Here is a 14,391-nt window from a genome sequence, read left to right as displayed (position 1 = left end):
TTATCATTTTAATATATATATATATAATTTTTTTTTTAAAGTCAGTTTTTCAGGCAATGGTGGTAATGGAAGGGAGCTACAAGAGTGTGTGACTTTTCAGAGGTGGACTTCATGCCAGTCCAACAAACATTGAGCTGTTAGTATTCAGAACAAGTCTTTTTATTGGCACTAGAGGGTTGAAGTTACCATAGTCAAAAATGATGTGGAAAAACCATCAGATTCACTAGACAACTGATAATTTTGGCCTTTTGGAAGCATAAATGTTGTTGGATCACCATTGATCTTCTCATATCATGAATGTCTACTAATTTTACAGCAGTCTAGTAGAGGCATTTGTTCCAGGCCCACACTGATGGCCTTACCCACAGATCCTCACTAGAAGCGCACCGCTAGTGTGACCAGAAAGGAAACTGCTCACACAACACTTTTGAATAATTTAAGCTTTTACTGCAGCAATGTTAAAGATGGACAATAAATTTACTTTTACATAGTATTTGGGTAAAATGGAAAAAAAATTTCATAAATAGCTGCTATTATGAAATCTTTTAAGTGAGGTCATATAAATTAAAGCAAAAGACATTTCATGTTACACCAGATACATTCTGCAATTAAAAAAAAAAAAACTAAGAATACTGAATATGTCTGAAGGTTCTCAGTCATCCAGGTCATCGTAGATGGTCGCTCACAGTGGACATAGATGTCCACTGTGAGCGACCATCTTTGAACAGAGGCGGGGTTTACGACACCAACTCTCTGCCATCTATAATCCAGTTTTGGACTGAACTGAAGAAGCTTCTCGGATGAGAGGTGAAACGTCTTCAAGCAACTTAAAGAAGTCCAGACGCTTTTCTTTGCAAGCTCCTTTGACTAAGAATACTGAAAAATCTATATTTCTTCTTCAATTATAAAATGTTGGATTCATACAGTTTTGCAGATATGGACATGATCACACTGGCTGACATTTATCAGCATCGTACTTAAACTAAAATATTATCAATTACACAAATCCTTCCCTGACTCTTTGCAAACTACGCAACTGATCTCACCATACTGACAGAGGGCTAATATGCATACACAAATCAAAGTAAACAAACACAGCATGAAGATGTAGGATGCCTAAAACTTGCATGTGGTTTTACAGTGTAGTCTACTCATAGCAATAAAAATTGCTTATCAACAACATCCCAAAACGTTCTCCGTCCCCCACGAAGAAAGCTGCTTTACTTTGACCTTTCAAGTCAAAGTAAAGTGCTTTCTTACTGGTAATCCAATCAAGAACAGTGGAAAAATTCTGGATTTAGTGAATATGACAAGATCCTTTTAAAAGTATAAACCATTTCTATACCTTGAAAACAATATTATTTTTTTTCCAGACAGTGCAATGTGGGTCATTTGTTTGCAGTGTTAGGCCTGGAAATCACCAGATGCTATAAATACAAAATGATTCACGTGTTCCTGCAGGACTGCGAACACAGAGAGCTGAACAACAGAGACACAGCGAGGGCCACTCGGTGGCCAAAGAGAAGTTCAAATATCTGAGGTGTGAGGAGTTTCTTTAATTCTCCTCTCTCACACTTGACATCAGAGTGTACTTTCATAGGTGACGGGAGTTTCATTGTCATCTTGATCTCCTGCTGCAGTGCCTAAGAAAGAGGAAGAAGAGACAGGGAGGAAAAAAATAATAAGAGTGAGAAAATGAAAGATTTAAAAAATGAAACTAGCTGCACTTTTTGCACTGTGAATAAATGTATTTACATGAACACAATACCACTGTTGTGTGCCTGTAAAAAATCGTGAAGCTGCTGAATGACACAGTGGCCCAAGCTATGCAAATCTTTATGTCATAAGGGTGTAGCAGGAAAAATATTAGGAAAGGAAAGGATACTCACTACTCAAACACACCTAGTTAGGTTAGCAAAGGTTGCTGAGCCGAGCTTGAATTTTCAAAAGAAAGACTTTACATACCTAGGAAGAAAGCTGATAAACTGGGTTTGACTCGCTCACCGCTGACTGGGTTCTCTGGCTTTTGCAGCAGGCGAGGGCCACACAGCCCTATGATAAGTGCACCTACAGGGGCTGTGAGAAGGATGGCGAGCACAGCCACAGTCAGCACGTCCATGCCGTATTTCTGCAGCTGCTTGTCATCCTTTGTCCTCGCCATGTCCAAAGCTGTGGATCCTATAGCTGCCTGACAGAGACAAGCCAAGATGCGGCACAACCCCACAGACTTCAAAGACATTTAATGCATATGCTTTTCATTCAAAGATTTGCTAAGGAGACATACCTGCACTGTTGCTTTAGGCATCCATGCTAGGGCTATGAACACTTTTTCCTTTATGCTAAAGCCCGCAAACAACACACAGACGAAGGTGAACCCCACTCTAACCAGCAGACCAATGAGGAGAGAGACGATACCCAGACCTAGAGACATGTAGAGGCAAAAGTCATACAAGGACAACAATATTATATGTACACCATATAAATCCCCCCCCCCCAAAAAAAAAATTACTGCAAGAAAATTATGTGCAGTGTCATTTCAGCTGCACTGACTCATGCAAAACAAACATGTCATAAGTTATTTAGTAAACTGCTATAGCTGTAAAGTGCTAACAAAGACAGAGGGATTAGTATTTACAGGACGGGAAGAAGCATCATATCTCTCACATTGCCTCTTTTTTTGGGTTATGCAAATATATTTTCATACACAGAGTAATATTTGAATTTTTCACAGTGATAACAGCCATCTTACTGTGGGTTATTTTGAAGGCTGTTTGTGTGTGTGTGTCTGTTTATCTCACCAACTGTGTGTCCCTCCAACTCAGAGACTCGAATCTCAGCTCCTATCAGTCCAAAGAGAAGAGGCTGAAACACATCCCACGCCCACCCTATCACTTCTTCCACACGTGCCTAAGGACAAAGAATGCAGGACATGTTCACTGTTCACATTTAATTATAATATATAACAACCAAGAAGTTAGGTCTAAGATTTTGGACAGTTAGCCTCGTTCAAATTCACCTCCAAAGTCAGAAAACTGCAAACAGACGTACTGATGTACTGTAGTTATTAGATGCATTATTTTTACCTTTTCTGTCCCCCAGCCGAGGCCAGCCAGGAATGCCAGCACCAAGGTGCACAGGCCTCCGGAGCCAGGAAAGCCTGCCACACCGCTGCCAAACACAGCAAAAACAGACAGACCCAGCACCAAGAAGGAACGCTTCATCACCAAGTGTTTCTAGAAGAAATAGTTAACAGTAGGTTTCTAGATAGCGAAAAGGATTACAATATGCATTATTTAACAAATAATAGCTCTAAGGTCTATAAGAAATCATTTGCAAAGAAGCTAGGACGTGTTGGTTCACAGCACTTTCACTTTTGATGAAGAAATAAATCCAATATGTAATCTAAAGCTACATAGTATCGAGGTTTTTAACACATGCTGCCATTGAGATGACAGTAAGAGTCCTTGGGCTAAACTGGCCTGCTTAGTCCAAATATGTCCCCAGTAAAAACATGTGGCACATTCTGAGGTAAAAAGGGCAAAATGAGCACATTAAAAATAAAACCTTTCACATCTGATACTTTTTCAGTTCACTTTTTCAGTTAACAGGGTTAAAATCTGCAGTTTTATTCTTATTATGTTTCCTATTCACACACTACCCCAAACTTTTTTATGGAAAAAGGGTTATACTTTTGTGGAGATATCATCTGAATTTCAGGAGCGGGACCACTCCTCCTTCATGCCCCCTCTGGCCTCAGGCTATAAAAGCCCCCCTTCTCCAACACCCACTGTTCTCATTTTCATGCTCCACCCTGCCCCCCTTTTTTTCTTTACTCTCTTCTCCTGTCCTCTCCTCTCTTCCTTTCCTCCCTTTATTTCTCGTTAGTACAGAGAGCCGTCGCCAGTCCCCTTCAAGGCCTTCCCCAAACCGCAGCACTAGTCACACTCCCTCATCCCTCATTGCTCATCGTTACCAAGGGAGTGGTCCCTGCTAGTGAATTATCCATACAAGCTTTTCCTGGCTGTTACTTTACCTGGTCAACACTAGGGAAGTACTGGATGAGAAAACCAAGAAGAATCCCAGCAACCATCCCTCCTGCCACCTCCAGCACCCCCCTGAGGAGGTTGTACCAAGTTGAACCTAGAAGAATCAATCAAAACAAACATTTGTGAAATTGTGAATTTCTAAAATATTTTAATTTGCCAGTTCAGAAACAAGTCTCTCTAACTAATGCAGCTTAATACAGAAGCCAGCAAACACTCAAAGTATATACTTTACACTTTCTTACACTTTATTTAGTGTAAGGAAGGCTTAACATGTTGGACATTTTGGCATCTACAGTTTGAGTGCTGTTGAATTACACCACAATAGAAAGAGTGTTGCAGCAATACAAAGGTAAAAAATTCAGATTCTGCCATATATAATGAACTGGTGCCAGAACTCTGTATTAAGAGTAATCAGCACGCTCACACCCTCTGGTGACATCTTTACAAACTACAGCAAAAAGTTATTTTCTTCTATGTGTTTCTCTTCGGGAGATAAGGTGCTGTTGTGTGTCAAAGGCAAAACAAAGCGATAAATCCATCAATTCTTGTTTTCCTCTCACGGCTCCACACATGTAAACGCACAGAGCAGAGATTACCTGTGGCAAAGGCCATGCCCAAGCATGTTGTGAATCCTGTGATCGCAAGAATGTCATCAAAGCTGCCTGCAGCCATCAGCAGGGTGGGGATGCCCTTCTCTACACCGTAACCGTCCTTCTGCAGCAGGAGCATGGAGGGAACCACCACTGCTGGAGACACAGCTCCTAGCACGAAGCTGCAACGTGGAGAAGATAGAGGGTTCATTTATTCACTGATAAATGAAAAACTGAGCAAGCTTTACAAACATTTGGTAAGAATTTATTATATCATAGTTAATAAATAGTAAATCAGTTTTTAAGCAAACAAATAGTTATTGTATTGTGAAGAAGATGACATTATAATAGATTGTTTTTTGTCTGCTAATCATTAACAATTTAAAACTTGCCTGTATGTCATTAGTTTGTGTAATAATTATTTATTTTAAGAAACATATTCTGTTCTTGTATCAATGCTCATAAAATGCATTTAAACCACACGATGATACTAAACATGTTAAATAATATAATAATTGATCATGATAATCAGACATTACTTTACTTTTATAGTAATTGTGTTACTGTTCAATTGAGAAACATATTGCCTAACATTTATTTAGCTATACATTTACCATTTAACAATGTTTATTATGACGTCTTACCATTTGGGTAGAAGCAAAAGGAAAAGTTTGAGCTGACTAATGTAAAGTGGAATTAGTAGAAAAAGATTTCTGTGGTTATGAACAGCTAACAGGGCCTTCTTTCTACTAAGTCATCCATTAACCACAACATGCAACACAAGAAGAACAAGCTATCTAGATGTAAAACCAGAGCTTCTTGTTTTTTTACAAATACTAATGCTCCACTTAATACCCTCAATGCTGATGAAGCAGATATGCATCTTATTTAAATTTCAGTTTTTGTGCTGTTCTTCATGTAAACATGTTCCTTATAACTGCAGTGTTTTGGTTTCTTTTTTGGTTTTTTTTTGCAGTGTTAGGTTTAATTTTTCACAAAGTAAGATTTGACCTTCACTCAGCTCTCTAATTTCTCATGGACCCAGAGAGCTAAGTGGTCACATAATCCAAATATGAATATAACACAAAGTTAAGTTGCAGGTAAAATCCAGACAAAAACAGGACAAAGTCTGGTTCATTGGGCCCTAGTCACACAGGCCTTGACACCAATCAAGGACTTCCTAGCAGCTACCAGTCGCTGGGATTAAAATGTCTATTCCCTGACTAAGAAGATTTAAAAGTTGTGCCTTTTGAAATGTGATGGTCTCAGTAGCAATGGACAATCATCCTCCCTTTCTGGTTTGTTCCAGGCTTTTTTTAATGTTTCACTACCACTTGGCAAGTAGTTTGCAGCAATGTCAACATCTTTCATGCCAGTTACAGGTAGCCATGTCAATCTGCTAGCGATCACAGCAATTTCTGGGGCAGCACCTTCTTTGCGACCGATTTCACCCAGCGAGTCACCAAATACAAATTTTGTGTTTGTGACACACCTGGGGATCACGAATGAAACAGTAATTTTAAAGTATGTGTATAGATTTGCCATAGACATCAATCAATGGTGATTTTGGTTATGAAGTGAGAGTAGTGTTGTATTTACCCAAGGATGAAGGCCCACACCCAGGGCAAGCCCATGAGGAAGTGAGAGATCACAGCTACGGTGCAAGCCTCTATCGAGCACGGCCCAGCTGCCACACGTATACACACAGCTTTTAGTTTCCTTAGAGCCTGATAACAGACACACACATCAAACAAGTTATTAGGTTCTGCACATCACTACAAAAAGCTTTAACAAGCATATTTAGTAGTACTGAATGATGAGGTAAATAACTGACTAAAACATGAACAGATTCTTCCTGTCATTTCTTAACCTCCGAGGACCTGGCATCCACATATGTGGACATCACATTTTGGGTTCTCTAGACCAAAATACTAAATTTTGCTGTACAAGGGCCTGATATCCACTTACGAGGACATTATACTACCACCGTTTTATCGAAATTTAAAGCGAATGTCCTCATATGTGGATCTCATTTTTCTCAGAAACAAAAATTAGGTAAAAAAAAATAAATCTTTTTATTCTTTGTTTTTACGTTCATCAGGTCCCAATCAGCCCAAATGGCAAAGAGAAATTAAAAATGCATGCCATGAAAGAGTTTAGGCCTTAGAAGGTTTAATTAACTCTTCTTTTAACTACTTTAACCACTTCAACCACTTCACCACCAGTATAACAATGGCATGTGAAAAGAGATGAGATTAACATATAATTACTGTATTTCTACCTCTCAATGCTGATGTTAAGCTTCTATAGTATCTAGCATACCGTGGGATCCAACCCTAGACCAGCTCTGGCCAGAATGACAGCCAGAGCAATGTTCCTGAGAGATGCAGACCATTTGAAGTCAATGTACACCTCATCTGTAACAACTGGAATGTTCCTCAGCAGGAAGCCCATGAGCAGCATACCTGCAGCAAAGCACAAGTGAGGGTGAGAAAGAGGAAAGCTGATCCTTATTACCATTAAGGTTTGTTTATTCTTTGAAGCTTTCTTTCATGTTGCTACAGAGAAAAAAAAAACACAAGCTCACCAGTTGCTTTTTGAACACAGGGTGTTAGAATCAGATACTCTGCAAACTGTGAATGTTGAAACCCTAACACCAGAGGTTTCAACAATCCACAACCTCTTCTAAAACTTCTTGACTCGGATAATTGTTCGAGTCAAACAATGCAACATTAGTATTAATTAATTATCTATCTAAAAAAGCAGTAGAAAGGTTAGATTTCGGATCTACAGAGAAAGTCTTATGCTATAATAAGTGGGGGAAAAAACATATGATGCACATATTCTAATGGGTTGCCAGACAAATATTCTACCATGGAAGCTAAGCACCATCCTCTAAATTTTATAACAGCATTCTAGTTAGTGGTTTATTGAAAGACTAGACAAACCAGAAACCTCAAAAATTAACACCTAACTGTTAAGCAAAGCTCCTTTTTGAAGACTTACTGAAAATGAAAATGAAAAAACATGAACGAGATGTTTAGAGATGCAAACTTCTACCCCTCCCTATAATGTTATCAACTAAACAAGGAGTGGTTACAGTTTCCTTGATATTTATCAAGGAAATTGATCAAATGAGAGAGTCACATCACATCATGACAATGCACAGTGCAAATAACACTTCTGATGATCAGCACGTTTTCACCCCCTGAAAACTAGCAGCACAATTGGCATATCTTTTCAAGCCAAAGGTGCCACAATAATCTTTGCTGTGTAAAAATACAACAAAGAGATGCAAAACACAAAAAATCCAGAACATCAACGGATAACATGATTTTTAACTTTTCACATGGATAAACTTACAGTAACTTGACAAGCTCATGCAAATTAAAAGTTTCTCAAAGAAATTCAACCTTAGTCCTAGATGATGGAGAACAGAGGTGGGGAACTCCAGGCCTCAAGGACCAGTGTCCTGCAGGTTTTAGATATCAACCTGGGTCAACACACCTAAATCAATGACTAGTTCATTACCAGGCCTCTGGAGAACTTCAAGACATGCTGAGGAGGTAATTTAGCCATTTAAATCAGCTGTGTTGGATGAAGGACACATCTAAAACCTGTGGGACACCAGCCCTTGAGGCCTGGAGTTCTCCACCCCTGATGTAGAACGTTACGTATAATAAGAAGTATTCAGTTTTCAATTTAAAGGTTCAGGTTTTTTGGTATTGTTTTGTTTTTTTCTAAACACGCAGAAATATATACCGTCACCTGACTTCCCTCTCACCCACAGCAGGGATCATCACTCATCAGTTGACCTCGCTGTTGCCAACATACAAACAACGACAAAGCTTTAACACAGGACTTTTTTTCAAAAAGCTTCTAGATAAAAATATACAGACAGCACTGCAGCACTACTAGGTCTTACTCCCCAGCAAGAGCTCAGTTCAGAGAGTGAAGCAAACCTCTTTTTATATAGTTCAGTGAGCTGCAGGATGAGTTGCCCAGATTGAGAATGAGCACCATGTGAGATAAGAACATGAAGTTATTACAGGAACAGCCATACTGCCACCTTGCATTGCATAATCATGTATGAGTGTCCTTGGAAATGCGGTTTTTAGAAACTTTACCTGCATGCTGACATAACTGCCAACAGTTTAACAAATACTGATGTCTATCATGCACAAAAAAAACAAAAAACAAAGACAAATAACAAGGTTAATACCCATTTGTAGGCATCAAGAATCCATTAAGGCAGCCTGTTAGCAAATGCTCATGGCATGTATGCACTTTTATGTCATAAATGACACAGTGCTCCCATCATTATCAATAAGTGAACCCATCATTAAAACTGTATGTGCTTTACAAATATGGAAGTTTAACAATCACAAATCTAACAACTAGGCATGCACCAATGTTTAAAATGACAATCTTTTTTTCAGTTCAATTTTATTTTATTTATATACATTGAAATAACAACAACAGTCCTTATATTCTAAGGTAAAGACCCCAACAAGACAAAAACCTCAACAACGACAAACGCCTATGAGCAAGCATTTGGAAACAGTGGGAAGGGAAAAACCCCTTTTAACAGGAAGAAACCAGGACCATGACTGGGGTTGAGGTTTCACTTTCTTTTATGTTAACCCCTATTGTTTGAGAGAAACAAAAAACAGTGTGATAAAAAGCGTTTAGCTGCATGAGGAAGAACACCGGATGCCCTTCACGATCCAGTCCCAATGGGATTTGTGTTTGATTCTAGTTTTCAAAGTCGTTATCTTTTACTTCTTGGGCAAATCTGTACACCACTACACTATGGAGCAATGCCAATGTCAGTTAACATGGCTAATATCAGTTAGAACTATATATCACTCTGATGGATAAATCTGTGTAGATATATATGGACTAAATACTTAGATTAACATGCCAGTGTCACCATAAAAAGTCAAAGCACCAGATTTTCTCTCTTACCAAGGAGTGGTGGGAAAGGTGGAAGTTTGGGCAGACGAATGAGAGACACCAATTTTCCACCAACAACTGCACAGATGAAGAGTATTGTAATGCCAAAGAGGTTTCCTCCTGGGAGACATTCGTCCTCTGTGATTGACCAAACCACTCCAAAGAGCACAACTGCCAAAAGAACTAGAGAGAACAGGGAATTATGGGGCTGCATTTCTCAGGTAGTTCAATAACTACTGTATACTCATGATCTGCAGTTTTTACACATTCTTGGATGGAAACATACAACAAATGTGCTTTGGAGGACAAATCAGCCTCCTTTTTTACCTTTGGTAATAAGGGAGGCGAGAAAGCCTCTTGGCGGACAGGGGCAAAATCTTCGCAGCAAAGGACAACAGACCACTGGTGGATCTGTGTTGGTACCGGCGTCCACTACGGGGTTACGAGGAATAAAATAAGTGGTCTCCTCTGTTACATTTGGACTTGAGCAGCGACGTACCACCACCTGGATCTGGTTCACATTTAGGTGCTTTAAAAGAAGGATCACGACATGGAGTAGAGCAGGTCAGTGTTCACACAAACTGTTCTGCTAGATGACATAGCATATTTCTAAAGGCAGTGCATAACAGATGACAAATAAATATGAAATGTGCAGATTAGTGTGCAAATTCAAATTTACTGCTCAACTCCACAACTCGTCATAACATATAGTATAATAACATAAGCATAAATACAGCATTAACATAACTAGCTAAATAGTGGCACGTGTTTCTGGATTATATTTACTATGTCTTATTTTGCACATCTTCAGTCAGAAGGATACCAGCAGTTTTACAGAGGCATGCCATATCCTAAGTTTACAGACTGCTATACACTTGTGAAATGAACGCCAAAGTGATATGCCCTATAAACTGATAACAATTTCACAGAGTTGCTCAAGGGGTTATGTTGGCTCAAAGTTGGGAGAATTCCTTGAACTGGTTTACAATTCTTTCTCAGAGGAAAAATTAAAAGAAAAAAAAAACATCAATAAGGCGACGGTATTAATTTTAATGAACAATATATACAACATAGAATCATTAAACAGAACAACAGGTGCAAAAAATTATTAGCAGTAAAATACTAAACCTCCACATGGTTTGGCACAGGCAAAGGAATTCTGTCCAATAGTGGGCTGGGAGCTGGACTAGGCACTGGACTGGGTGCAGGACTCAGGTCCGGGTTTGCAGGTTTGTGCTGGGTGTCCTCCATGGCGGTTGCCTACAATCTTTCTGGTCCACTCTTGTATCACAAGACATCAAGCTGAGGGGTGGGGTTAGCCATCAGTGGGCTGTTCTTTTACTTTTCTTTTGGCATATCCACCTCTATCCACAGGTTTCCATTCATACAATAGGTTTTTATCAGTAAGAAAAAACAAACAGTATCAGTGGTGCTGGTACAAATATTGACATAATGTGAAATGATATGGTTAAATCTCCTACATGCGCATAATTGACTAAACACACGAGTGTTTGGTATTTAAAAGAAATGGATTTCATTACATTTCACAAATACTGCATAGTACAAGCTATAACGTGTGCAAGCAGCGATTTATCAGGCTAATACACAGGTGGACACATGGGACTGTTGAGGAGAGCTGCTGTAACCTCCACATCAGTCCCAGTCTCTCGCTCTGTGTGCTTAGGGTTGCCAACTCCCTGAAAAATAAATAAGGGACACCTCGTGGCCAGGGCCGGGCGACCCAGTTGTCTTCACCCTTCCCAGTGTGGTGAATTTTCTAGCTCTTTTTTTGTGTGTGAAATTATTTTTTTAACCATTTGACTTGAAGTTGATTTAAGTAGATGCATATTCTATTCTTTGTGATATGAACACATGTGAAACAAATGATCATTTAGCCATTTATTTTTAGCTCAAAATGACAACATTAACACAATAAAACAGGTCTCTTTCTTAAACAGAAGCCTGTCATGCTTAACTTTTAAGAATACAAGTAAATCTTTCTTTAAAAGCACTCTGTCCTGCTTAACTTAAAATAATAGAAAACAATAGAAAGAAAAATATTCTTGTAACAGTGCACATTTAGTGCATTTAGTACAATTGGCTTCAGTTGAGGTATTATTTCAGCTTTTCTAATGCTAATCAGCTGCTCCTGTTTGTAAACCCGCTTGTTCCCATGATTACGCATCTTAACTCATCATCATTATTCATCTATGTATTACTTTTATGTATTAGTCATCAATTTGTTGTAATCATCTATCCTTGCAGTTGTTTATTACACAAAATAAATTATATTATCACACTTCTGGCCACATAGCGCTGATTTTCACTGCACATGCCCATATTAACGTTTTCCAGCCAGGTGTTTTCCTTTTCCCATTCTTCCCTTTCTCTGAGGGGAACAAACATTGCTGCTCTAATGCTGGGCTCACACTGTGCGATTTTTGGCCCATTTTGAGCCGATTTTTGAGTGATCGGACCGATTTTGGCCTTCATTGTGCGTCGTGTAGTATACGTGGGGTAACGAGAAGTGATTAACACCTCACGACCAGCTCCCGATCATCAATCGCTCGTGAGGGTGTCACCACAGGCGCTCACACTGCTCACGCGCAAACGTAAACGTTGGTGAAAAAGACGGCGCAGCACGGCTGTGCAGCGTGTGATCTGGACACAAGCGATGGAGGCACAACTTGTAGAACTTTGGAAAGCTCATCCGAGCCTTTTCGATGTGGCCTCACGAAATTATCACGACCACAACAACCGTGAAAATAGTTGGATTTACATTGCTGCTCAATCACAGCTGCCTGATCAATGTTTTTCATTAGCAATTTAGCAAAGTTGATGGTAGTGGTGTGTCTGTGTGAGTGAAAGACAGAGAGAGCGAGCGACAGATTTTCTGTTATAACCTTCATTTTATGGAGGCACAGTGTGAGCACTCAGGTCGCATCAGAGCATCGGGCCGTATAGTGTGAGACCCTGCATCGTGACCTATGAACGTCTAACCCCTGTGAGTCAATCGTGCAGTTTGAGCAGGAGCTGAATAACGTGACTGAAAAAATCGCACAGTGTCTGCCCAGCTTTAGGTGTACTGTCGTCCGAGACTTGCACCGCAGTGTCGGCGTTTGTTTCCCTGTTGGCCATGCTTCTTGTTGTGGTCATCTGTTGTCTTCCGGTATTTTCTCCGCAAGCGACCTTTCCTCGACCAATGAGATGAGCGGTAATCTGAATTGTCATACTCGAATTGTCATAAGTGTGCTGTCAGCTCATTGGTCACAAAGCAGGAGAGGGGCTGGGAATTATGTTTTCAAACAAAGTGTTAATTCCATAAACATTTATAGACTACTTTTGATTCTCACTGTATTACGGGACAAAGTGCGTCCCTTATTAGCTCAATACGGGACGTGTACTTTTGTTTCGAAATACGGGACGATTCCGTATTTTAAGGGACGGTTGGCAACCCTATGTGTGCTGTATGTACTATAAAAATGTGAGTGACTTGTCAACGTTTGTGTATAACAGTGTATAACATTAATATGGTGTTTTGGTGGTTACAAGTACCACATACACAGGAACGCCAAACAGACGCTACTACAATGTTTTGAAACTTGCTTTTAGCGAGCGACAGACGTCCTGTTAATCCAATTGTAAGCAAACCCCGCTAATCAATGCTTACAGCTACACCATATGGCACAGTAGCTAGCGTTAGCTCAAGTAGGTAGGTTACAGAGCGCGGATGCTAAAGCAAGTAGGTTAACGTGCAGCTGTCAACGGCAACAACCCGCTCGCACTGGTATCACTAAACCTAGTTTGTCAACTATCGCCAGCAAATCTTCGAGATATAGGGGTGTATCCATGTTTCATTCACTGTAAACACGTGTATGGCCAAAGCACAGAAGAAACTTTTGGCCATACTATTCAATTGGTTTCACTAGCTGTGGTTCCATTATCAGACATGACCCACTCCTGGGTGTGCACTATCGCCAGCTACCACCGCTCCTTCCGCCACTAGCTATTTTTTCGTTTAATATGGGAGCGTTTCGCAAATATCTGTGGATTACAGCGTTTAGGCTGTGTACAATGTCCTACTGCTAAAGTCAAACAACGACCCTAATTTCTTTAAACGTTAAATTGACGGCCGAGGTTTTCTAACTTCGGTTTATACAATCAAGCTGGATTTTACTTTTCAGTCAACTGGACCAGCAAGTATGGGGGCTAGTTTAATCTCCACCACCCTGACAGCTGGTTCTTGTCCGATATTTGATGTCCTACTGTCCAGTAGCTGCTTATGCCTGTGTACCGCCTACTAAAAGCTGGCAGTGCACCCAACCTTTTATGCAGATAGCTAGCAAGCGACCGCCTCTGACAAAAATTACCTATAATTATAGAAGAAAAAACGCGCTCACCTCATATCGTAAACACCAGAGCATGCGGGCTGTCTGTGGCAGCTTTTCTCGTAGGCCTGCAGCAGATGCACCAGCTGGTACATGAGGAATGAGGCGGATTAGTGACTGCCAAGCAAGTATGTAGCGTCCACAACGGTGCATGGAGAACTTGGGTTACTTGGAAAACTGGTTTGCTTAACATCTTGCACATAGCTTTTGTTTCACTATTATGCACAGAGTAATGCACAGTAATGGAAAACGGGAAAGGTTTAAAGTTGATTACACACTTCTGTACATTATTTATATTTTGAATTTAGGATGACAAATATATTTGCAGCATAGGTTTCAGTTGCAAAACAAGACATTTTTCCATAAAATATGCAATATTACTGATATTTTTTTCTTATTTTATAATAATAA

At 39.8% G+C, this 14,391-nt stretch overlaps 1 protein-coding gene across 6 annotated transcripts; it reads right to left on the bottom strand.

The window, feature by feature from the left end:
- Positions 1 to 70: 70 nt before the first annotated feature.
- si:dkey-162b23.4 (sodium/hydrogen exchanger 9B2) lies at positions 71 to 14,259 on the bottom strand. Of its 6 annotated transcripts, none has more exons than XM_076884886.1 (14): positions 13,993 to 14,259; positions 10,721 to 10,956; positions 9,920 to 10,121; positions 9,605 to 9,775; positions 7,612 to 7,641; positions 6,959 to 7,101; positions 6,236 to 6,363; positions 4,643 to 4,818; positions 4,034 to 4,140; positions 3,084 to 3,233; positions 2,799 to 2,907; positions 2,285 to 2,421; positions 2,005 to 2,188; positions 71 to 1,643 (listed from the first exon to the last, which is right to left on the bottom strand). In XM_076884886.1, the coding sequence occupies exons 2-14, from the start codon at positions 10,841 to 10,843 to the stop codon at positions 1,582 to 1,584; spliced, it is 1,722 nt and encodes a 573-aa protein (XP_076741001.1). In that variant the 5' UTR covers positions 10,844 to 10,956; positions 13,993 to 14,259; the 3' UTR covers positions 71 to 1,581. The 6 variants fall into 6 exon arrangements, with proteins under 6 accessions (XP_076741001.1, XP_076740999.1, XP_076741000.1 ...); XM_076884884.1 differs by having other exon boundaries at positions 73 to 1,643; positions 1,966 to 2,188; XM_076884885.1 differs by having other exon boundaries at positions 73 to 1,643; positions 1,966 to 2,188; positions 10,721 to 10,894.
- Positions 14,260 to 14,391: the final 132 nt, after the last annotated feature.

This window comes from Maylandia zebra, linkage group LG6, assembly GCF_041146795.1.
Source record: "Maylandia zebra isolate NMK-2024a linkage group LG6, Mzebra_GT3a, whole genome shotgun sequence".
NCBI classification, from domain to species: Eukaryota; Metazoa; Chordata; class Actinopteri; order Cichliformes; family Cichlidae; genus Maylandia; species Maylandia zebra.
The sequence above is the reverse complement of the archived record's forward strand: the minus strand, read 5'-3'. Positions and strand labels throughout refer to the sequence as shown.

Bases quoted from the DNA above. Each gene is read 5' to 3' on its own strand.
- si:dkey-162b23.4 (XM_076884884.1), bottom strand. From the start codon at position 10,843: ATGGAGGACACCCAGCACAAACCTGCAAACCCGGACCTGAGTCCTGCA. The intron at 9,776-9,919 runs GTAAAAAAGGAG...TGTTCTCTCTAG, and splicing joins CGCCTCCCTTATTACCAAAG to TTCTTTTGGCAGTTGTGCTC. The intron at 2,422-2,798 runs GTGAGATAAACA...ACATGTCTCTAG, and splicing joins GTTGGAGGGACACACAGTTG to GTCTGGGTATCGTCTCTCTC.